This window comes from Eremothecium cymbalariae, chromosome 5 (genome assembly GCF_000235365.1).
Source record: "Eremothecium cymbalariae DBVPG#7215 chromosome 5, complete sequence".
NCBI classification, from domain to species: domain Eukaryota; kingdom Fungi; phylum Ascomycota; class Saccharomycetes; order Saccharomycetales; family Saccharomycetaceae; genus Eremothecium; species Eremothecium cymbalariae.
The window spans coordinates 1,179,156-1,200,311 of NC_016453.1; the positions used below are offsets into that span (position 1 = coordinate 1,179,156).

Genomic DNA, 21,156 nt, shown 5'->3' on the forward strand with positions numbered 1-21,156 from the left:
ACTGCTCGGGGAAACGAAAAGCGAAACGATTGCTGTAGTTGGTTTGGAGTGGTTAGTAATGTCATGTATGCAGCCCGGTTTCTCTGGTTGAGTTCTGTACTAGCCAAGGACAGGCAACGATTATGTGCAACGGAGAGTAAGGCTTTTTGTGTGGGTTGTAGGGTTGTTTGGGCTATAGGTCATGAGGAAGTTCTAAGAGGGTATACCCATCCATTACGCTCTACTAAACGGAGAAAGCCGTGTATTTCTTTGACATTGCATATGGTCCTTTTGGAGCAAATGAGAATTAGTTTTGATTTCGCTCTCGACATAGCGACGTTTACACGGCGAAGTTCTCGGAGCAGCAAACCTGCGTTTTGCTTGTCGTTGCTACGGACCATCGATATAATAATGCATTCCTTATCTCGGCCTTGAAACTGGTCAGCAGTCAAAATTTCGAGATGGTTATTGTTGCTGTGGGGCAACAACTCAGATCTTAGTAAGCGGAGTTGGGACCTGTATAAAGTCATTACTCCAATGTCGAGAGTAGATACTCCAAGCGATATTAGTCCTTCAATAATTAACTTGACGAGTCTTGCCTCACCCGGATTTCTTATGTTGTCTTTGTCGGCCATTTCTTGCATGTCGGGTATATCTCCATAGTCCAAGAGTACGACTTTTCTTTGGGGGTCGAGGACGTCCCTGAGCCAAGGAGGGTTGCTAATGGCAGCGATATCCATTTGGATAGCCAGCGTCTGGTTCGCAACGCTATCGTTTCCACATTTGAGTTTACCATTGTATATCAATTCGTTTGATAATGCCATTATATCCGTATTCATGCGATATTGGATGGTCAACTCGGTTACACTGGCTGGGTGTCGTTGGCATAGCGTCTTGAACAACGTTTCTTCTAAACCCTTCTCTTTAGCTATCTCATTCTTAACTAATGGGGGCAATTGGTAATGGTCTCCTACAAGAATGAACTTTTCGCCAAATCTTATCGGACCTAATGCAATTGGTAGAGATACTTGACTTGCTTCATCAAGGATGACATAGTCAAAATCTTTATTACGTAAATTCAACATTGGATCATTTATTCCAAGACAGGTCGTTGCAACTACCTGTGGTTCGTTCAAACTGAAAGCAAGCTGATCGTGTGTCTCAGTTTTGTCAAAATCGGGCACTAGGTGCCTGACTTTAGGGTGTAGTTTGTGAATATGACCCAACCTGATCATCCTAACTTCGGCATCTAAAAGTTTCAGTAGAATGTTATCCACCGCTGAATGTGTATAAGATGCTAATAATACAGATTTCCCATTTTTGGTCAAGATTTTAATAAGTTCCGCAACAACCGTTGTTTTACCAGTTCCTGGCATGCCTAAGATCAACGCGTAATCTTTGCACCTCATTACTTTATCAATGGCTTTTGCCTGATCCCTGTTGAATTTGTTATCATCTAAAACATATGAAATCGATGATTTTTTACTGAAACGTGGCGGTTTACCATCAACTAAGAGTCTTCTTGTTTTGGTATCACCTCCTTGCCATCTCTTAAGCCTTACTTCTTCGCCCTTATCGTCCAAGTAATGAACTGTTGGATCAACTGCTGGTAGAAATAAATTCAACAAATTAAACCTAGCCATGGACAACCCAAAGTGGACATCATTTTTGTCAATCCTATAAATTAACGGACGTATCATTGGATTCTTAACTCCTATTAAAGATGGTCCGCTTTGGGTTAAAACACTTTCTATCACCTGTTTTTTGTATGCATTAAAATCCTTCCCACGAACATTATCCATGTCAAATCTTCTTCGACAAGTAATAGTAATGTATTCTTTCGAAATTTCTTTAACATGACCTGTGCTTAAACAAAAATGGCCTACTTCATCGCTAATGTAAACCATGTCACCCGGAGCAATCTGACTATTTAACATTGACATCGATATCTCAACCGCATTATCTCGAACAAGCTTACAATAATACAAACCGCCAACCTGAGAAATTGAATCCAGCACCAAACCATGCAAACATCTTCCATTTGACAATTCTCTACTTTTACCATCCATTAAGAACATTTCCTTAGTCATACTATTTAAACTAGATTCCTCCAAACATAGTAGTCGATTGAATTTTTTGTAAAACTGTTGGTATAGACTTAGTCCATTTTCCAAATGACTGGTCAATTCGTTATACTCACCCTCAGGTAGACTAGACTGTTCTGCACTGCCATCCTCTGAAATTTTGTTTAGAACCATACAGTTCCTTTTATGATAACAACTATCACAGGTAGAGTGTTGCAATAGTGGTGGCAATTCTATGTTCATTTCCTCAAATTCACTACAGGATTGAATCTCATTTATATTGTGCTTTAAGTGTTGTGCTAACCGATTTCTCAAAACAAGTAAATGTTTTAACGATTGAAGTAATCTTGGCTGTTTCATAAATTCATTAGTTCTTGAATAATACATCAAATGGAATTCTATAGGCACATCATATCGATCATTCAATAACATGGTATATATAGTACCCTGTGCTTCATGTGAAATTAGTTTTGCTTTGCCGGTTTTGATCTCTAAAGGCGCTATAAGTTTGGTGCCTTCACCAATGTGAGTTTCTACTGTAGCATCAATGTAACCTTTCATACCGTACATAGGTGATAAAATATTCTCTTCAATATCGATAATTTTAGAAAGGCTGAGTTTTTCATGTTCAACTTTACCTGCGACATTAATTCGACACTGATAGTTTGAGACTTGGACATATTCCATAACAAATTGTTTCATATTGTCAACATGAAGTTCTCGGATCGTTTCCTTAACAAATTCTTCCGTTTCCTTACATAAAAGAATGGAAAGCCTATGTTTTGAAATTATTTCATCTAAAGTTGATTCTATAAAAGAATCATCAATTTTAGGGTGCTTCAATTTATATTCTAGTAGCTCCTGTAGTAATTCATGAACAATAGAACCTATAGTCATCTGAATACTAGGTACTCCAGGTTCCATAAACTGGAAATTTAGAACGGACTTTCTTAGGCATTCAATAGAACTTCCCATTGATGTAGCGGATACTAGTAAATCTGGATGAACGATCATTAAATTATCATTATGAAGTTTCGTCACGGGATCTTTATCATCAGAAAGAAGTCTCTTATTTTTACAATTTTTACCTTCAATTATGTGTATAACATCACCAGGTTCAAACGACAATTGAACCCAAGGTGCACGAAGAATGACATTAGATTTAGCGCCTTTATCGTTTATGCATGTAAGCACTTTTTGTTTTGGACCGCTTGGTAGATTAAACTCTTTAGTGGAAATAACCACCAACCTGGATAAGCCTTTCCGTCGATAACCACATTTAGCAAGTCCCATCCATTTAGGTAAATCAGTAATATTTGATTCTGAGGAACCGCTCAAGGTTGAAATATTTTCCTTTTTATTATCTTCTTTAACCTTTACAACTGCCTTTGCAACGTTACATATATGTGGTTTCTGTGCCATGTGGTTTTCTTCTAAATAGTCAATTAGCGAATCATCATTCATATCCGATGCTATGGAATCACATTTTGGAACTTGTGGTATGGATTGACTATCTTGAGATGATTGGGAAAGATCCCCCTTTTGAATAGGAGGCTGAGAAGATATGGAAATTGGGAGCTCAGCAGAAGATCTTTGTATTTGAGATGATGTAGGGCTGTGCGAGACTTTTCGTTTGCTAAATTTCTGAGTTAGGATATCTATCAAAGAATCATCATCATTATCAGAGCTCTCAATATCAACTACATCAAAGGAATATCTAATAGGACTCCTAGTTTGAGACTTCGCTGCTGGTAAGGTCTGAGAAAATGATGTTCGAAGCGTTCGTTGTTTATTTTTAGATTTGTTTGTAAGTACCTCCGATTTAATGGGTGAACTAGGGATTTGTGTAGGCTTTAATCCGAAATCACCAACTATATCATTTATAATGTCGTCAATGTCTCGCATTTTCTCCTTAGACTCTGAAAAAGGTGTTGGAGTTAAACCTCTAGTAGCACTTCTCATCGAATCTCGTTTTAAGGAGTTTGGTGGTAGCAAGCTATCGTTAGACTGAACATTTGGGAAAGTTAAAAGTGTCTTAAATTTATTCGGCACCATTGGGGTTGAAGAATCGTTATGAATACTGAAATCATCCTCTGAATCACTGCTATACTCATGGATCAATATTGGTGAACCATTTGCTGACATAGGAACCTGCTTGTCACCAACATCTTTTGATACAGTTTCTTTAACAGGTGAAAACATCCAGATAACCTCTTCTGAAGGTCCATCACCACTGTACCCAAATTCATCATTATTACTATCTTGTTCTGTGCATACAGAAACTTTAGACTGCTTTGCATTATGTTCATTTTTTGATGCACTTATAGGGAACCTTTTTCTATCTTCCTTGTCATTGCTGGAGTTTCGAACTTGAGAAATTGAAATAGTTCGTAATGTAGAATCCTTCACATTAGATAATACATTTACATCAGATACAGTTAGCTTATTGATTGGAGCAAACTTATAACTTGATTTTTTATTCTGTTTCTTTGGCGGGGGATTTAATCTTCCTGCGTGATTGTTATGCAATGGTGATGAATTGCAAGTAGATCTACACTTCTGAGGGGAAACAGAAATGGACGCGATCCTTTTATTCCCTTTCATTGACATTTCGACCCTACTTAATCATCCAAATTGTGATACTTCAGAACTAAAACTTGCCTCAACTCCAATTGGATATAGTGAAATCTGCCTGTAGTTGTAATCTTTAATTTGTATATGGTTAATGTATAACCAGATTTGCCTGTGGACGACCTTAAACATCAACAAACTTCAATATCATTTCCAACGTCGAATGCATTACCCGGACTTGAACTATATAGAGATTTATCAGTAACCGACCCTTCTTCACGAATTATATACCGTTAATGGAGGCCAGACAGGTGTAAATGCCGAGTGTTTTATGTATAATGTTTAAATTAATCAATTAATTGTTCCCTGCAGTGCATAAATATATAATTACAAATTATTGGCCCCCCAAAAGAAGCACAAATAGTCCCTATTGTCTATAATAAATGATAATGATAAATCAATCAAAACTCATAATCTACGATTGTCGACCAAATATTGTGTTCCTTAATAATTCTGTTTCGTTACTATCACATCCAGATCTAGCGTTTAAACTCTGAAGTTCTAATATTTCTTCTTCTGCGTTTTCAGTGTTACTCTTGGTGTTTGTAGTCTTCGAAGTTTTCGACCTCGTTACCCAGTCTCGAAACCTTTTGAATAAAGACATGTGGAATATGTTTGATTCAGAGCCAGAAGCATTATTATCAGTTAAACTGTTTGCTCCAAAATTTCGTTGCTGTTCTTCAGTGCCAGAGTTTCGCTTATTATCTTCTATTTTCACATGTGGATCAACAAAGAACCTGTCATGGTTGGTAATCTTCCTGCCAAGAACAGTCATTTTGCTCACAACCCGTTCCCGTTTTTCAAGAATGCCTATCAGTCCCCAAACATTTACTGTTATCATTACTCTCAGGAATGTTACAACTGTGAACAACCAGTAAAGGGCACTATGAAACACAATTGAATTGATCATGAAGGTAACAATTAATGTTAGAAATATTAGGAAGTTGTACACAAGTGCGGGTATCGTTTGCTTGTAATCCTCTAATATATGCTTCATACTAACCAGAAATGATGCCTTCCCGTCTGAATCATAATTTTGCCGATGGTATGTGAGCGTATGACCAAAATCATGACATAAGTAGTAGCAGATGGAAAATAAGAATAGAATGCATATAAGAGCTTCCAGAAAAACAAATGGGACATAAAGCCCCATACGTTTCCGAGAATAGGTCTGGCTTATTGGATTATATTCAGGATCGTTGTAGAATAGATTAAACGCCCACACAAAGGTATGAAGAATAAATAAGGGGAAACCAATCCATTTAAGTCGCTTGTTATTGTTGTCAAGCCAATGAGGTATCCATCGACTACTAGACTGTTTATAATTATGGAACATGTAGTATACTATCTGAAGCCACGTTAGATTTGCAAATATAGAGCATACAATCCTACAATATTTGAGCAACAACGACCTGGATATCATGCAAAGTAGCTCATGCGAATTCTGATAATTCCCGTTGTACTGCTTCTCAAAAACAGTTGTTGTAACCTTCCGTAGAAAAATTGTCTGCCAAAGAGCAAAGAACAGCACATAAAGAAACACCAGCCTCTTCCTAGAATTGTGATTATTCACAGGCAGCAATAATAGAACCAGAAGTAACATCCAGGACCCAACACATACAGATGACAATACACAAGCAACCATCAATGAACTATCTCTAAAGCTATCCTTTTCAAAAGTATATCTTACCGCATCAACCAAATGTTCACCTAACAGATCCATCAACCTAGCATACGAAGTGGTATCCCCACATTTTATAAACCATGATGGTTTATTGCCAACGTAGGATGAAACCGTATTTTCAGAGTGCACAGTAATATTTCCCGCAGTTAACATACGAACACTGCAGTTAAAGCCTGCAGCTAGCTGGATAATCACAGTTTCTATCCTAGGGTAATCGGGATAGATACTACCCATAACTAAAACTTTCTATACCGCCTTACCTCTTGTATGTCCATTACAATCTTCTCGTAGCTAGAATGAGTAATCATCTACGCTTTCGCTTAACTTCGGACAAAATTAGAAACTTCAGCCTCTGTGTTATATTTTAACTTACAATGTTTATTTGTAATAAAATACTATTTAAGAGCGATAAAAGTTCTGACTGGTATCAGAGTGTTTTTTCATTTGGTTTAACAGGGAAAAGATGGGTAGTACTGAGCAAATCAGCATGAATAGCGGAGAAGACATTAACAAATTGCTTCAATCTTATGGCTATAAGGAATCTTTCAAGACATGGAAAAGTTCTGCCCGTTTGCATGAAGCTGAAGATAATGTTTTACGCATGCTTTCCTTTTATCCAGATGGTGACTCTGAGAGAACATGTGAAGTGCTACATGTAGATATAGGAGGTGGTGATTATATGCATGAGTTTTGTATTGAAAATAAGCTACCTATGACTAGGGATACTTGTAAGGATATTGTGCTCGTTCACGGTTATGGTACGGCATTAGGTGTGTTTATCAGGAATTTTGATGAGTTAAGTCAGATCCCAGGGGTTAGGTTGCATGCGATTGATATGCTAGGTTATGGTTTGTCTTCAAGACCGAGATTCCCAAGGTCGGGTTTTTGGGACTATTACGTAAAGGGGAAGGTCGTTACTAAGGAACAAGTGGAAGAGGCCCTTGCGTTCTTCGTTGATTCGCTCGAGGCTTGGCGTGAGAAACGGAACGTAGACAGCTTTGTTTTGGTAGGACACTCGTTAGGGGGCTATTTAAGTAGCTTCTACGCTCTTCGGCATCCAGAAAGGATAGACAAGTTGGTTCTAGTTAGCCCCGTCGGCGTCGAAACTTCGATTTATGACTTAACGGCAGAACATACACCTGAACATCAGCATGCTGGCCAACTAGGACCGGAAGTAGCGTCTGAATTCAAGGAAGATGCTACTGAACATACTACTGATCTATCAATAGACTCTAACAGCCCACAATCGAGTTCGTTACACATTCCTAACGAAAAAGGGTTTGTGGAGCATGTTCCAAATATACCTTGGCTTGTTAAAATGCTTTGGAACACGAATGTATCTCCATTCTCACTGCTAAGACTTTTGGGACCCCTTGGTCCTAAAATTTGTGCAAATTGGTCCTTCCGTCGGTTCGGTGCTTGTAAAGACACTAATGAATTGATGAACTTTCACCAGTATGCCTACAATAACTTCAAAGCAAAAGGTAGTGGAGAATATGCCATGATGAAAATTTTAGCTCCCGGTGCCTTAGCCAGAGTTCCTTTGCTAAGTCAGCTTCCTGGAGCATTGAAGTGCGACTCTCTATGGATGTATGGCAGCAACGATTGGATGAGTAAAGAGGCAGGGTGTATCATTGTCGAAGAGCTGCAGGAAAAGTCTGACTACAGAGCCGAATACAAGATCGTGAATAATGCTGGCCATCACTTGTATCTAGATAACCCTGAAGAGTTTAACCGAGAGTTAAAGTTGTTTTTGAATGTGTAATAATAATATACGATATTCTAGTCTGGGGCCCTCATTCAATCATCAACTTGTATAATTTAGCAAGTTCTATGTGTTTATGTAGTAAAAAATAATGATTTTGAACATGGCCCCTAATTGCTTTCGATACAACCACCAGACCTACGTTTCAGTTTTCATGTCTGCTATGTATCTATATATGTATATATATATAAACATAACCTGACTGACCGCTTCTGAGCTTGAGCAAGCTGACGAATGTGGAGTATTGCATGCCGATCCGCATATAATATATTTATGCATATATGTCAGTAGCGCCGTATTGTGTTTGTAAATTGCTCTGATTACATGAGCCATCGAAAAAGAGTGACATCCCGCAAGTAACAGTTAACTCGAGAACGTCAGTGATCGAGAGCACAGTACGGCAGTCACAAAATAATCTCAAAAATAGGAGTTATAAAATATTCAGTAAATCAATAAAAGGAATCTTTCTTGAAAACCTGAATCATTCTCATTGGGCGAAGTAGTGCAAGGGCATCAAGTTATATTATTGCTTTACTGATAGGAACCAAGAAATTATTTAAATACATACGGTTTATTTGACCAAAAATTCCAAGAGGCTTAGGTTTATCTAACGAACATACACACAGACCATCAACTTATCAAATGAAGGGCAGAAGTTTTCTAGCCATTGTTTTAGCCATGGCTATTACAGTTCTCGCCAAAATGACAGAAGCGAGAACTTTAAATTCGAGCATCGGTACACATCAATCAAAGATAAATAGCACAAGCCATTTGCAGTTTGACAAAATTAAGGGTGTATCCGTTGGTGGATGGTTAGTGACAGAGCCGTTTATATCGCCTTCGCTTTTTTGGTCGGCTATTCATTGGTCTCAAGGCAGTGCGAGATCAAATGTCAGTATTGTTGATGAATATACCTTGTGCCAGGTCTTGGGCCAGGAAAGAGCAAGAGTGTTATTGCTGCAACATTATAAAACCTGGATAACAAGGAATGATATCCAGGAAATAAAGAGACACGGGTTCAATCTTGTTCGGATTCCTATTGGGTATTGGGCGTGGAAGAAGCAAGGCACCGTTGATCAATATGTTAACAACATTACATTTTATGACCCTTATGTTGGTGGCCTACAGTTAGACTACTTCGAAAACGCACTAAGGTGGTGTAAAGAAGCTGGACTAAAGGCCTGGATAGATTTACACACGGCACCCGGATCGCAAAACGGTTTCGATAACTCTGGACAGCGTCTCCTAAACGAGGACTTGGGTTGGTTGGCAAAGAACACCACAAAAGAGCTAACGCACGCAATACTAAGAAATATCTTCGATGAGTACGTAGACGGCAAATGGAAGGATGTCATAGTTGGTGTAGAAATTATCAACGAGCCCATGGGCCATATTCTTGGCATTGAAAACGTCATAGAATTTTATAATGAAACCATCAATGACTACCTAGACACAGGAAAGAAAACACCATTGGTCATACAAGAAGCCTTCCAAGATGTCGGTTTTTGGAACGATTACTGGAATGACACTAAACTGACAATATATGTTGACCATCACCACTACGAGGTATTCTCCTACGACCAGCTTTTGAACGATCAATTCACCAGGTTGACGAACATCATGGAGTATGGAGAGGCCCTAGAGAAGGAACAGAGCGCCCACGGTTCTATCGTGGGCGAATGGTCCGGAGCAATTACAGACTGCGCGACCTGGTTAAACGGGCTTGGCATCGGTGCAAGGTACGACGGAACCTACTACAAGACTGTCAATTCCAGTCGCGAGCATAGATACATCTTGGGCGCTTGCCAATCCCATAAAGACATATCGTTATGGGATAGGGAGTACAAAATGCAGGTCCGCCAATTCATCGAGGCCCAACTAACATCCTTCTCAGCGAATAGCAAAGGCTGGATATTCTGGAACTGGAAAACTGAAAGCGCGCCGGAATGGGACTACTTGAAACTTGTCACCCATGGCGTATTTCCTCACCCCTTCGACAACTTGACTTATTTCAACTCCGATGGCAGCATGGGCACCGTCCTAACCAGCTCTCTTGAAAGTTCCAGAAACAACAGAATAAAATACAACGCCCATGCAAGCAGCTCCGCAGCTCTGGGACCGACCGGTATAGCCTTCAACGCTATAAAATTGCTGATGCAAACCGCCTCCAAATTTGTGACTGTTCTGCTTTTCGTCGTCACGGCACTGGTAGCGTTCTAAGCAGCACACATACATATACATACACACTCACACACTCACTACAAGATAAAATTTATAAACATAGATAGAATGAACCCATCTAAAATTGTACCACTATTACCCCCCCCCCCCCGTAGCCGCCCACAGCCCCCAACACCTGCCCTCGCACGCACCTACGACCATCCCACCCCATCCAGCCTTCTTGCGCAGCATATATTTTTTCCTGCCTACCGAGCTATTTGTGTCTAAACAACCCCCACCAAACATACATCACCAACAACAAATCCCCTAGATCCCATGGGCTACACAGACTCACAAGTACACTCCTACCACTATCAGAACGACCAACAGATGGTCCTCCGCTGGGCAAAAGAAATCTTCCCCCTCCCGGACGAGATCGAGATGAAGGGAAAGTCGAACGCCGCCGCCAGCAGCGGTACAGGTTCCAACCTCACAGCAAACGCTGCCGCAGGCTCCGGCTCTACCCCCATCGGCCCCACGTCAACCCACATCATCGGCACCACCTCTGCCCCCCACGGCCTTGTTAACCAGTACTGGGACTGTTTCGACGACGAGGAACAATGGACCATGTTCCACGGCCTAAAGATGTCCTGCAACGGTGATCTCTACAAAGACGGCATCCTGCTAGGCAACAACTTCCACCGCAGCGACAGAGTCGCTGCCATGAACATCGCCACCAAACCCCACGGGCCCTCAACCACGGCAAGCTCTCATGCCCACCACCACCACCCCAACCAGGGCTCCCGCCCATCCAATTAGCCGCCGTCACGTGACCCTCCCCTCCCCGTCCCCGCACGCCCGCCCGCCCCAAAAACGCTGCCGACGCTACACAAATCTACACACTGAAACTAAACATTTCCCGACACTCGCGTTTACCACCTCCCACTAGCGACCTACTGGCCCCCGCCCCCCACCATCCCTACCCCCCGTACACATCCTCCGCCCTATGGCCCTTTCTTTGCCGCTCTTGTTGTGTCAAACCGCATTACCAAATACAAATTACCTACCACTTTTCTGATTTTTTCCTTGTGTTCGTTCTTAGCAAGGGGGGTGAGGAAAAAATACAGACCTCCTGCTAAAAGGCCAACGATAAGGAGAAAAAGCTCTGTTTTTTTGCTTTGTTTTTTTTGATTTTGGAGTATATAATCAAGACAAGGTTTAAGCAGAGGTTATACGTGCAGGAATAGAGAAACATTAGAGCGTGGGAAAGAGAAGCATTGGCAGTTTTTAAGGCGAAAGAGAAGTTTGGTATCAAGAGAGAGTTTTTAAGAAGCGAGAGAGCCGTCGGTGATAGATCTTTTTTTTTGGTTTTTGGGAAAGAGAGAGCGTTGGTAATAGATAGTAGTAATACTGAAGATAATTTATTATTATTATTGGTAGTGCTCGGAGAGGAAATATTTTGGAGAGAGAGAAAGAGAAAAGAGACAGAGGGAGACAGAGAGACGGTGAGAGAACGGCGGTTTGATTTTGGAGGGTTTTCACCGAGAAAGTTATTATTGTCAAGGCTTTTTTAATACGTTTTTTTGTTTTCCTTCATCTTTTAAGATAATTTTTTGTTATTATTAATTTTATTTTTTGTTATTTTTTGGAGTTTTTAGTTTAGAGGAACGACGATAATTTAAAGCAATGGACAGTGGGCGTGGATCTTCGGACGCGAAGGCGTCGTTGGAGGAGCTTGAGAAGAAGGGGTTGTTGACGCCGGCGGGGGTTGTAGTGCCTGAGATGGCGGCGGCTGCTGCTGCTGCTGCTGCGGCGGCGGCGGCCGGGGTTGGTGGTGCAGAGGGGATGGGGACGAACGGGGGCACACAGCAGGGGATACCGGGGATGCCCATGTCGGTACGGGCGCAGCAGTTCCAGCAGGTTATGCAGGAGAACGGGGTGGGGAATAGTTCGGGGAATTTGGCGTCGACACCGGGCGGGGTGGTCGGGGGCAGCAGCGGGAGCAGCAGTGGGTCGCAGCCCCCGCTGATCCAGCTGCCCTCGATGAGTATGCCGTCTTTGATGTACCAGTTATCCCATCATCCACCGCCACAGCACCATACGGGGATTCCCCAAATCCCGGTGTTAAAACAGCACGGGCAGGGGCAGGGGCAGCAGGGGCAGCAGGGGCAACAGCAGCAGCAGGGGCAGCAGGGGCAGCAGGGTCTGACGAGTGGTCCGCAGCAGGATGCATCCGGGGCGGGCACTGCTGTGAACGGTAGCGGTGCTGGGCTCCCACTGTTATCTACCACGACGTCGACGCAGGGCATCCAGGCTATACAGCTGAACGAGGGTGAACACATCAATTCCAACGGCCAGCTGATCGGCAGGTCGGGCAAGCCCTTACGTAACACGAAGCGTGCTGCACAGAACAGAAGTGCACAAAAGGCGTTCAGGCAACGGAGAGAAAAGTACATTAAAGATCTGGAAATTAAAGCGAAACAGTACGATAAATTGGAACAGGAGTTGTTCTTGTTGAGAAGAGAAAACCAAGAATTGAAAATAAGGCTGACGGAGATGGAGAAATTGACCTAACAATGCAAACGAACAACATAGGCTTTGGAGAATTAAGCCAAGAGATTTTTAAAATAAAAATAAAAAAGAAAATTAACTAAAGAAAACCTCTTTTCTTGGAGCGGGGGAAGAAGAGTGTAGTAGACCCATCCTTGGCAGAAGCTGTTTACCATTTTTATTGTCGACGCACGTCCATGAGAAGGCAAAAGGCATAGCGAGAGAGAGCAAGAACACAGATCTCTGGCAGATTTTATACGATATAATATCTAATCACCGTAATTTTTTTATTCAAAGTGTGTCGTTCTTAGCTCCTGTAGCTACATCCCCTCCCATCCCACCTCGATGTTTTTCTACCCACGAAGATGGGCCCGATTGTTATGAGTTTTATTGTTGCCCTACCGCGACCCCTCCCCCCGATTTACATGCACCGCCCATCACCATTACCTATATCACTATCTATATATGTGTCTTGAAATATTGTAAAAATATTGTTACTAGTTGTTTTTATGACCGTCTTAGTACTACCATATGCGTCCTGCACAATAGTACATAATTTAATAATCTGCATACGATGACGATGATTAAATGGGCTCGCACTTGCAGTGTCAACTCCCTTACATCATCACCACCTCTCTATTCAGGTGATCTATTTTTTTTCTGGAGTCTTGAAATTTTCTTTCCAGCTGCTTCTAGACCTTAATCCCTGTTTCTCGAGCAAAAAACCCGTTTTCCAACCCGTTTTCCTTGCGAGAAAGAACTGCTACAAGTTAAGTAGGGCGAACCAAGACATATATATAGTCCTTTCCAAGCAGTTGTCGCACAGGTGTGGAAACAACGTGGGTTTTTTTTTTGGCACCTGCATGTTTTTGACCTTTTTTGGTTGTTGGTTTATTATATGTTCTGATAATCACTTATCAAGATGCTGAGAAACATGGCTTTTATGCGCTCATTGCAGCGAACGTGCCCTTCTTTTGCAGTTAGAGGACCGCTTAGGACGCTTGGAGGAATACGGACTGTTGTTGTGCCAAATAGCTTCCCTGATGTTAGGTTATCCTCGGGAAATATTGCTGTCGGTACCAGGTACTTCTCCGGTGGGATGAATAATTGGGTAGCAAACAAGAACTTTAATTTGAATTTATCTAACAAGGACTCCTCGCAATCCGCGCTCGAGCAATTTGGAACAAATCTTACCCGATTGGCGAAGGAGGGGAAGCTGGACCCTGTAATTGGCCGTGACCAGGAGATTTCACGCGCAATTCAAATTTTATCGCGCAGGACTAAGAATAATCCTGTTCTGATTGGGCGTGCAGGCGTTGGTAAAACTTCTCTGATTGATGGACTGGCGCAACGTATTGTTAAGGGAGAAGTGCCGAGCTCTCTTGCTAATAAGGAACTGGTGGTGTTGGACTTAGGGTCTCTTGTGGCGGGCGCAAAGTACAGGGGAGAGTTTGAAGAACGACTCAAGAACGTTTTAGACGAGATAGATAAGGCTAATGGGCAAGTAATTGTATTTATTGATGAGGTACACATGCTCTTAGGGTTAGGAAAGACAGATGGATCTATGGACGCTTCTAATATTTTGAAACCTAGATTGGCAAAAGGTATGAGATGTATTAGTGCAACGACCTTTGATGAGTTTAAGATTATTGAAAAGGATCCGGCGTTAACTAGAAGGTTCCAGCCTATAGTGTTAAATGAACCCTCGGTTCCAGATACAATCTCGATCTTGAGGGGTTTAAAGGAGAGGTATGAGGTCCATCATGGTGTTAGAATTACAGATTCCGCAATCGTATCCGCGGCTGTATTGTCCAATAGGTATATTAACGATAGGTTTTTGCCTGATAAGGCCATTGATCTCGTAGATGAGGCTTGTGCTGTATTAAGATTACAACATGAGTCGAAGCCCGATTCTATCCAGGAAATTGACCGTGCTATTATGACCATTGAAATTGAACTGGAATCTTTAAAGAAGGAGACAGATCCAGTATCTACCGCAAAGAAGGAATCTTTGACAGAAGAATTAAATTCAAAGAGGCAAGAGTTGTCCCGATTGACAAAGATTTGGGAAACTGAAAAGGGTGAAATTGAATCTGTGAAATCTGTGAAGGCAGAATTAGAAAAAGCGAAGATTGAATTGGAAATTTCACAAAGAGAAGGTGACTATGGTAAGGCTTCTGAGTTGCGTTATGCCAAAATTCCAGAGTTGGAAAGACGTATAACTAACAATGAACAAAAGGGTAATAAAAATAACTTGCTACATGACGCGGTTACCTCAGAGGATATTTCAAAAGTGATTTCAAGAATGACGGGGATACCCATGGAAACTGTGTTCCAAGGGGATAAAGATCGTCTGCTATTCATGGAAGATTCACTGAGAAAAAGGGTTGTTGGCCAAAACGAAGCTATAAGTGCTATTTCAGATGCAGTTAGACTCCAAAGAGCTGGTTTGACTAATGACAAGAGACCTATTGCAAGTTTTATGTTTTTGGGACCCACTGGTACAGGGAAGACAGAATTAACCAAAGCGTTGGCCCAATTTCTATTTGATAACGAATCCTATGTTGTACGATTTGATATGAGCGAATTCCAGGAAAAACACACAGTATCACGTTTGATCGGTGCTCCACCAGGTTATGTTATGAGCGAAAGTGGAGGCCAGTTAACGGAGGCTGTTAGAAGAAAGCCTTATGCTGTAGTGTTATTTGATGAATTCGAGAAGGCTCATCCTGATATTTGTAAGGTTTTATTACAAGTATTGGATGAAGGTAAATTGACGGATTCCCAAGGCCATCATGTCGACTTCCGCAACACGATAATTGTGATGACATCAAACATTGGACAAGATATTTTGTTAAACGACCAAGAATTGGGTACAGATGGCAAAGTGAGTGATAGTACTAAGACTAGAGTTTTAGATGCTGTAAAGCGTTCCTATCCTCCAGAATTTATCAACCGTATTGATGATCTTCTGGTCTTCAATAGACTATCAAAGGATGTTTTGCGTTCCATTGTGGATATCAGATTGAAAGAAATCCAAGAAAGACTAGCGGACAAAAGAATGTCTTTAAAGCTGACCGCTGATGCAAAGGAATGGCTAACAGAACGGGGTTATGATCCAGCGTATGGCGCAAGACCACTCAACAGGTTGATACATAAGCAAGTCTTGAACCCCATGGCTATGTATCTATTGAAGGGTCAGTTAAGAAATGAAGAGACTATTGAAGTTGTTGTTGAAAATGAAAAATTGGTTGTGAAACCAAATCACGAAGAAAATGAGGATCAAAAAAAAGTTGAGATAACCACCGTTAATGAATGAGCGATCTTTTATTCCCCTGTATATATATCTGAATTAAAAGTTTTATTTAGGAATTATATCAAAATATAAAGAAAAACAGTTGCTTATTTTATATATACTCCTCTATCGTTGGGTAAAACTAACTAATAGTCGAAAGCTCCAATCAGGACTTGAATGTATTAATTAACTAATAGAGGTATAATATATATATATTGCAATTTGAAGCAGCTACTATATCTACCTGGTACGAATGATACCAGCAGCAATTAACGTCTGCATCTTTTTAAAAACTTCAGGGTTTTTCATATGCTCTTGTAAAGCAGCTGGGTTCTGCTGCGCTTGTGCCAAAATAGACTGCATTACAGGATCTTGCAATATAGAGGCAACTTCAGGATCCTTGACGGCCCTCGCATATGTTTCTTCTGGAGATTCATTAGTATTTGCTGGTTGGAATCTTTGTTGCGTAGCCTTAACGTATAATTGGTCGATCTCTCTAATGCTTGAGCCGTTATTCACCTCCGCATCTTTGGTACGGGCAACGTCTAAAGTTTCAATAGCAGCAGAGTATTCCTGAACTGCAATTTGTGCAGTGGCCTTTCTAATATAAGCTCTAACGAAGCTTGGATCGATCTCAATGGCTTTATCGCAGTCTTTAATTGCATCAGGGAAGGACATTAGTTTAGATAAGGCAGCTGCTCTGTTAGAATAACCTCTGGCGTCATGAGGAGCTCTCATAATCATCTCGGAGTATGCCTTAACTGCACTAGGCCAATCACCCTTTGTAAAATACTCCTTACCGTCCAAACGAGCCTTCTCTGCCTTCTCTGGGTCGATGTACGCTTCAGCCTCTCTCTTTTTTATCTCTCTTTCCAAGTTTCTTAACTTATTCAAAACATCCGGAGTACGGTGTTCAGTCAATGACTTCTCGTAATATTCAACTGCTTTCTTCACCTCATCTAGTTTATAGTAAGCATTTCCCAAACGAGCAAATGATTTTGCAATTACCTTATAATCAGCCCTTAATTCTCTGCCTTGCTCAACTGCTTCATTTAAGGTCTTGATCGCAGAATTGTAGTCCCCCTTCTCATACTCCGCAGCTGCACGATTGTTGAGATACGTGATATCCTTTTGTAAGTTCCATGCCTCCTCATACTTGGCAATTGCTTCGTCAAACTTGCGTTGTTTGTACAACTGGTTACCCTCAGCCTTGGCCTTCTCAGCATTCTCCCTATCCAAATCTACCTCCATAGGTTCCGGTGGTGTCTGGGTCTTTCCAGGAGCTTCTGTATTAGTATTAACTGACGAACTATTTTCGGAACTTGACCCCACAGGCTTCTCATTGGAGCTTGTGGTTGTTGCTGGCTCTCCGCCATCCTTTGGTGTGCCGCCCAGATCGCTTGGGTCCATCGACAAATCAATGCCCAATAGTGCCGCCATAATTGTCATCATTCTGGAATCCTTCAAAAGTTCCTGACTCATGAGCTGCGGATTGTTCCGGAATTGCAATACCTTAGCAACCAATTGAGGATCCTTCATCATCTCAGCAGTCTTGGGATTATTCTTCAACTTCTCAATCAAGTTTGGATCTTGGAACATTTGCCCAAAACCCAAGTCAGGTTGTTGCCGTCTTTGCTGAGCCGCTTGAACTTGCTCTAAACCATCCTTAGCTGCTTTGTTAGTTGCATCCAACTCCAACGCTTTCTTGTAACTCTCTTCAGCCTCATCCAAATTACCTAGACCAAAATGCGCAGCACCCAACCGATTGTGACCTTTCGACCAATCTGCCTTAATTTTCACGCACTCAGTTGCATCAGATAGGGCTTCGTCAAACTTCTTTAACGATGCATATGCACCAGACCTGTTCGAATACAACACGTGATTGGGCTCTTCAGACTCTTGTATAGCATTCGTAAATAATTCCACCGCTCTTTTAAAATCCTTTGCAACAAAGGCAGCGTTACCTTCCTTCTTGTATTCTTCAGCAGAAGTCATACTCTTAATGATGGTAGTATATAATCCTGAGACTCTAACGATAACTGGCCTATTCGAAAGCTTCGGTTAATACCTCAGTTAACCTCGTCGGTGAGTTCCTTTATAGATGATGCACATTTATGAGACCCATTTAGTTGGAAGTTCTGGAAAGTTCTTCGGGATTGGGCCGGGTAAGGACCACAAACGACATCATGTGACCGAATTTACGAATAGTGGGGCCTCGAGGACAAACATGGTCACAGCTGGAAACGGTCAGGGACTTCTTAAGTATGTGACTTCTAGCGTTCCTGCATGTGTAGCTGAAAATGGTGTTCTGTACAATGCCTTATATATAACGTTTTGGCATCGCTAGTAAAAGCGAAAAATTGAAATTTTTGTACAGATAGGTAATAGATGTAGCGTTGAAAAAGGACAATAAAGCTCAAAATTGGAGTTGGTAGAATGGTAGAAACATTCAATGATGTATCAGAGGGGTTCATGAGGTGGTTGGTGGAATCTGGAGTGGAAATTTCTCCTAAGGTCAAACTGGTGGATTTCCGCGAACAAGGTCAAAATCGATGCCTCATCGCTGGTGATAAAATATGTAAAGATGAAACTCTTTTTACTTTACCGACGTCTCTTTTGCTTAATGTTGAGAACAGCGCATTGGTTCAGAAATCGGAGTCGATTAGGCTGTCTTTGCTCACTGAAATTGGCCACTGGGAGGGTTTAATTATATGCCTATTTTATGAGAGCCATGTATTGAAGGAGAAATCTAAATGGTGGCCATATTTGAGGGTATTTCCCGATCCTTCCCATATGGATAATCTTATGTATTGGGAGGATGAGGAACTTGCGAAACTGAAGCCCTCTTTGGTGTTATCGCGAGTCGGGAAGGATTCTGCGAGAGAGATGTATCACAGGACATTGGACTATGTTAGTGAATGGGGTGTTGATGAGTTAACTAAGATGTCATGGGATTCTTTTGTGCACGTTGCGTCTATAATTATGGCTTATTCATTTGATTATAGGCTACCCAAGGATACTGATGATGATGACGAAGAAGATGAAAGTGATGATGAGATAGAGGAAGGCGGTACAGTTGAGTCGGATGGCCTCATCAAAAGCATGGTGGCCCTTGCTGATATGTTGAATTCGGATACGAATTTAGTGAACGCAAATTTGATATATGCGGATGACGTTCTAAAAATGGTTGCCGTCAAAGATATTGAGCCCCACGAACAGATTTACAACATATACGGTGAATATCCTAACGCAGAGATTTTAAGGCGTTACGGGTATGTTGAATGGACAGGTTCTAAATACGATTATGCGGAAATAGAACAAGAAACTATTATTAAAAAAGTATCGGATCACTTAGACGTTACAACTTCTTTTCTTCAAGGCGTTGTTGAGATATTATCCAGCCATGACAATTGGATCGAAGAGCTTTTCGACTTTGAGGACGTGATGCTTGAGATTTATGATTGTTATGTCGATGGTACGGTAACTCCTCAAAGTGTGTTTCTGCTCCAGTTATTATGTACAATAGCTCAAATTCCTGGAATTATGGAATTATCGAAGGATAGTCTTAACGTGCAAGTACGAAAAATGTCTAAAAAGATACTTCAGTTATTGGAAGGCGGTCGTATCACTAAAAATACTGCTAGAATATGGGAGCATATAATTGACAGCAAATTGAAAAATTATCCAACAAGTGCGTTTCTAGATTATCCAGTTAATGGCACCAATCTCAGCGATGACGTTTCTATGCGAAGAAAGCGCATGGCTGAATGCGTCTTAAGGTGCGAGGTGAGGTCATTTCAAAACTGCGTGAAAGCCCTAGAAAGATCCTACAAGATCATTGAGGATGAAAAGCTGTTAAAGAATGTACTCAAGAGGAAAATAGAGGATCTGGAACAAAAAACAGTTAAGAAGGTGAAAAGGGATACATTACAACAGTGATAGTGAAAATATATAGATAAAAGTTCCTATATAAATAATCTACGGAGTGGAAGCGTTGCCTAATATTTTGAGGCAAACTTTACTACTCTGCAAACCTATATCTTCTACTGCAGCGGAAGTTTTAAAGGAGTCGTCACTAACTGCAACAGCTAGCACCTTCTTGTTGCAGCACATGGCGACTATACTATCATCCAGCTTCGCTAGTTCTTCAGACTTCTTTCTCGTAACTAGATTCCACACAAAAATCTTACCATCAGAACCACCTGTATACAACATAGATGTAGTAGGATTGAAGCACATGCAATTGACAGGAGAAACTAACTGCATATCCTTCAAATTTAACCTATGGCACCTAAAGGCAAACTTGCTTTCATTATCATCAAAAAACTCAACCGCCACGCGCCCATCCACCGAACTTTGAACATATCCCAAATCTTTAGGGATCAGTCTTATACATCTTGACTGGTATTTCAACCCTGAATCTTTTCGTACTGGCAAACTGCCAATTTCATTCGTATGATACACAAAGATCCCCGCAGTGGTCAGCACCGCAACCTTGTTTTCCGAACAATCTAAAGACAAAACTTTCCCCGACAGATTCTGATGCACTATAACGGAATTCCTTCGTGTATCAAGAACTATAAAACTGCTATCCCACGATCCCACAGTCAGATAATGCCCGTAGCTACCCATAGCCGCAATACCTAACTCGCATGACACGCTGGAAACCGGAACCAGTTTTTCCGACTCCCAATCCACCTCCAATATCTCTCCTTGCACACTTCCCACATAACACTTGCTAAACCCTTGGCACATCGCCACACTGGTTAACGCATATTCGTGGCGCAGCCTTCCGAGTAAACTGTTTTGTTCCCAATCATATAAAGAAACCGTCCCGTCCCAACTCGTCACAATTAACTGGCTCAGCTCATCTCCAACCAAACACATTCCACTAAGGTAGTCCTTACTTATATCGTTCAATTTAATATAGCTCATCGTTCAAATAACTGCGAGCTCATTCAATACCTGGTTCCTCCTTTCTTGTTATATCATGAGATCTACTATCATA

The 21,156-nt window shown here is 41.4% G+C and overlaps 10 protein-coding genes across 10 annotated transcripts; 6 read left to right on the plus strand and 4 right to left on the minus strand.

Moving 5' to 3' along the window:
- Positions 1-179: 179 nt before the first annotated feature.
- On the minus strand, positions 180-4,673 carry DNA2 (bifunctional ATP-dependent DNA helicase/ssDNA endodeoxyribonuclease DNA2; the record flags this gene model as incomplete). The annotated part of the gene is made up of 1 exon (XM_003647082.1): positions 180-4,673. One exon carries the CDS (start codon positions 4,671-4,673, stop codon positions 180-182), a length of 4,494 nt encoding a protein of 1,497 aa, XP_003647130.1.
- A 436-nt stretch (positions 4,674-5,109) lies between these two features.
- On the minus strand, positions 5,110-6,612 carry DFG16 (Dfg16p; the record flags this gene model as incomplete). Its single annotated transcript, XM_003647083.1, has 1 exon — positions 5,110-6,612. The coding sequence occupies one exon, from the start codon at positions 6,610-6,612 to the stop codon at positions 5,110-5,112; it is 1,503 nt and encodes a 500-aa protein (XP_003647131.1).
- A 229-nt stretch (positions 6,613-6,841) lies between these two features.
- On the plus strand, positions 6,842-8,143 carry Ecym_5577 (uncharacterized protein; the record flags this gene model as incomplete). Its single annotated transcript, XM_003647084.1, has 1 exon — positions 6,842-8,143. The coding sequence occupies one exon, from the start codon at positions 6,842-6,844 to the stop codon at positions 8,141-8,143; it is 1,302 nt and encodes a 433-aa protein (XP_003647132.1).
- Positions 8,144-8,785: 642 nt separating this feature from the next.
- Positions 8,786-10,363, plus strand: EXG2 (glucan exo-1,3-beta-glucosidase; the record flags this gene model as incomplete). The annotated part of the gene is made up of 1 exon (XM_003647085.1): positions 8,786-10,363. The coding sequence occupies one exon, from the start codon at positions 8,786-8,788 to the stop codon at positions 10,361-10,363; it is 1,578 nt and encodes a 525-aa protein (XP_003647133.1).
- A 276-nt stretch (positions 10,364-10,639) lies between these two features.
- On the plus strand, positions 10,640-11,122 carry SWM1 (Swm1p; the record flags this gene model as incomplete). Its single annotated transcript, XM_003647086.1, has 1 exon — positions 10,640-11,122. The coding sequence occupies one exon, from the start codon at positions 10,640-10,642 to the stop codon at positions 11,120-11,122; it is 483 nt and encodes a 160-aa protein (XP_003647134.1).
- An 867-nt stretch (positions 11,123-11,989) lies between these two features.
- Ecym_5580 (bZIP transcription factor) lies at positions 11,990-12,877 on the plus strand (the record flags this gene model as incomplete). Its single annotated transcript, XM_003647087.1, has 1 exon — positions 11,990-12,877. One exon carries the CDS (start codon positions 11,990-11,992, stop codon positions 12,875-12,877), a length of 888 nt encoding a protein of 295 aa, XP_003647135.1.
- Positions 12,878-13,775: 898 nt separating this feature from the next.
- Positions 13,776-16,172, plus strand: HSP78 (chaperone ATPase HSP78; the record flags this gene model as incomplete). The annotated part of the gene is made up of 1 exon (XM_003647088.1): positions 13,776-16,172. One exon carries the CDS (start codon positions 13,776-13,778, stop codon positions 16,170-16,172), a length of 2,397 nt encoding a protein of 798 aa, XP_003647136.1.
- Positions 16,173-16,388: 216 nt separating this feature from the next.
- STI1 (Hsp90 cochaperone STI1) lies at positions 16,389-18,143 on the minus strand (the record flags this gene model as incomplete). The annotated part of the gene is made up of 1 exon (XM_003647089.1): positions 16,389-18,143. The coding sequence occupies one exon, from the start codon at positions 18,141-18,143 to the stop codon at positions 16,389-16,391; it is 1,755 nt and encodes a 584-aa protein (XP_003647137.1).
- A 441-nt stretch (positions 18,144-18,584) lies between these two features.
- Positions 18,585-20,087, plus strand: RKM4 (ribosomal lysine N-methyltransferase; the record flags this gene model as incomplete). Its single annotated transcript, XM_003647090.1, has 1 exon — positions 18,585-20,087. One exon carries the CDS (start codon positions 18,585-18,587, stop codon positions 20,085-20,087), a length of 1,503 nt encoding a protein of 500 aa, XP_003647138.1.
- Positions 20,088-20,126: 39 nt separating this feature from the next.
- Positions 20,127-21,083, minus strand: BUB3 (Bub3p; the record flags this gene model as incomplete). Its single annotated transcript, XM_003647091.1, has 1 exon — positions 20,127-21,083. One exon carries the CDS (start codon positions 21,081-21,083, stop codon positions 20,127-20,129), a length of 957 nt encoding a protein of 318 aa, XP_003647139.1.
- Between the last annotated feature and the right edge of the window lie 73 nt (positions 21,084-21,156).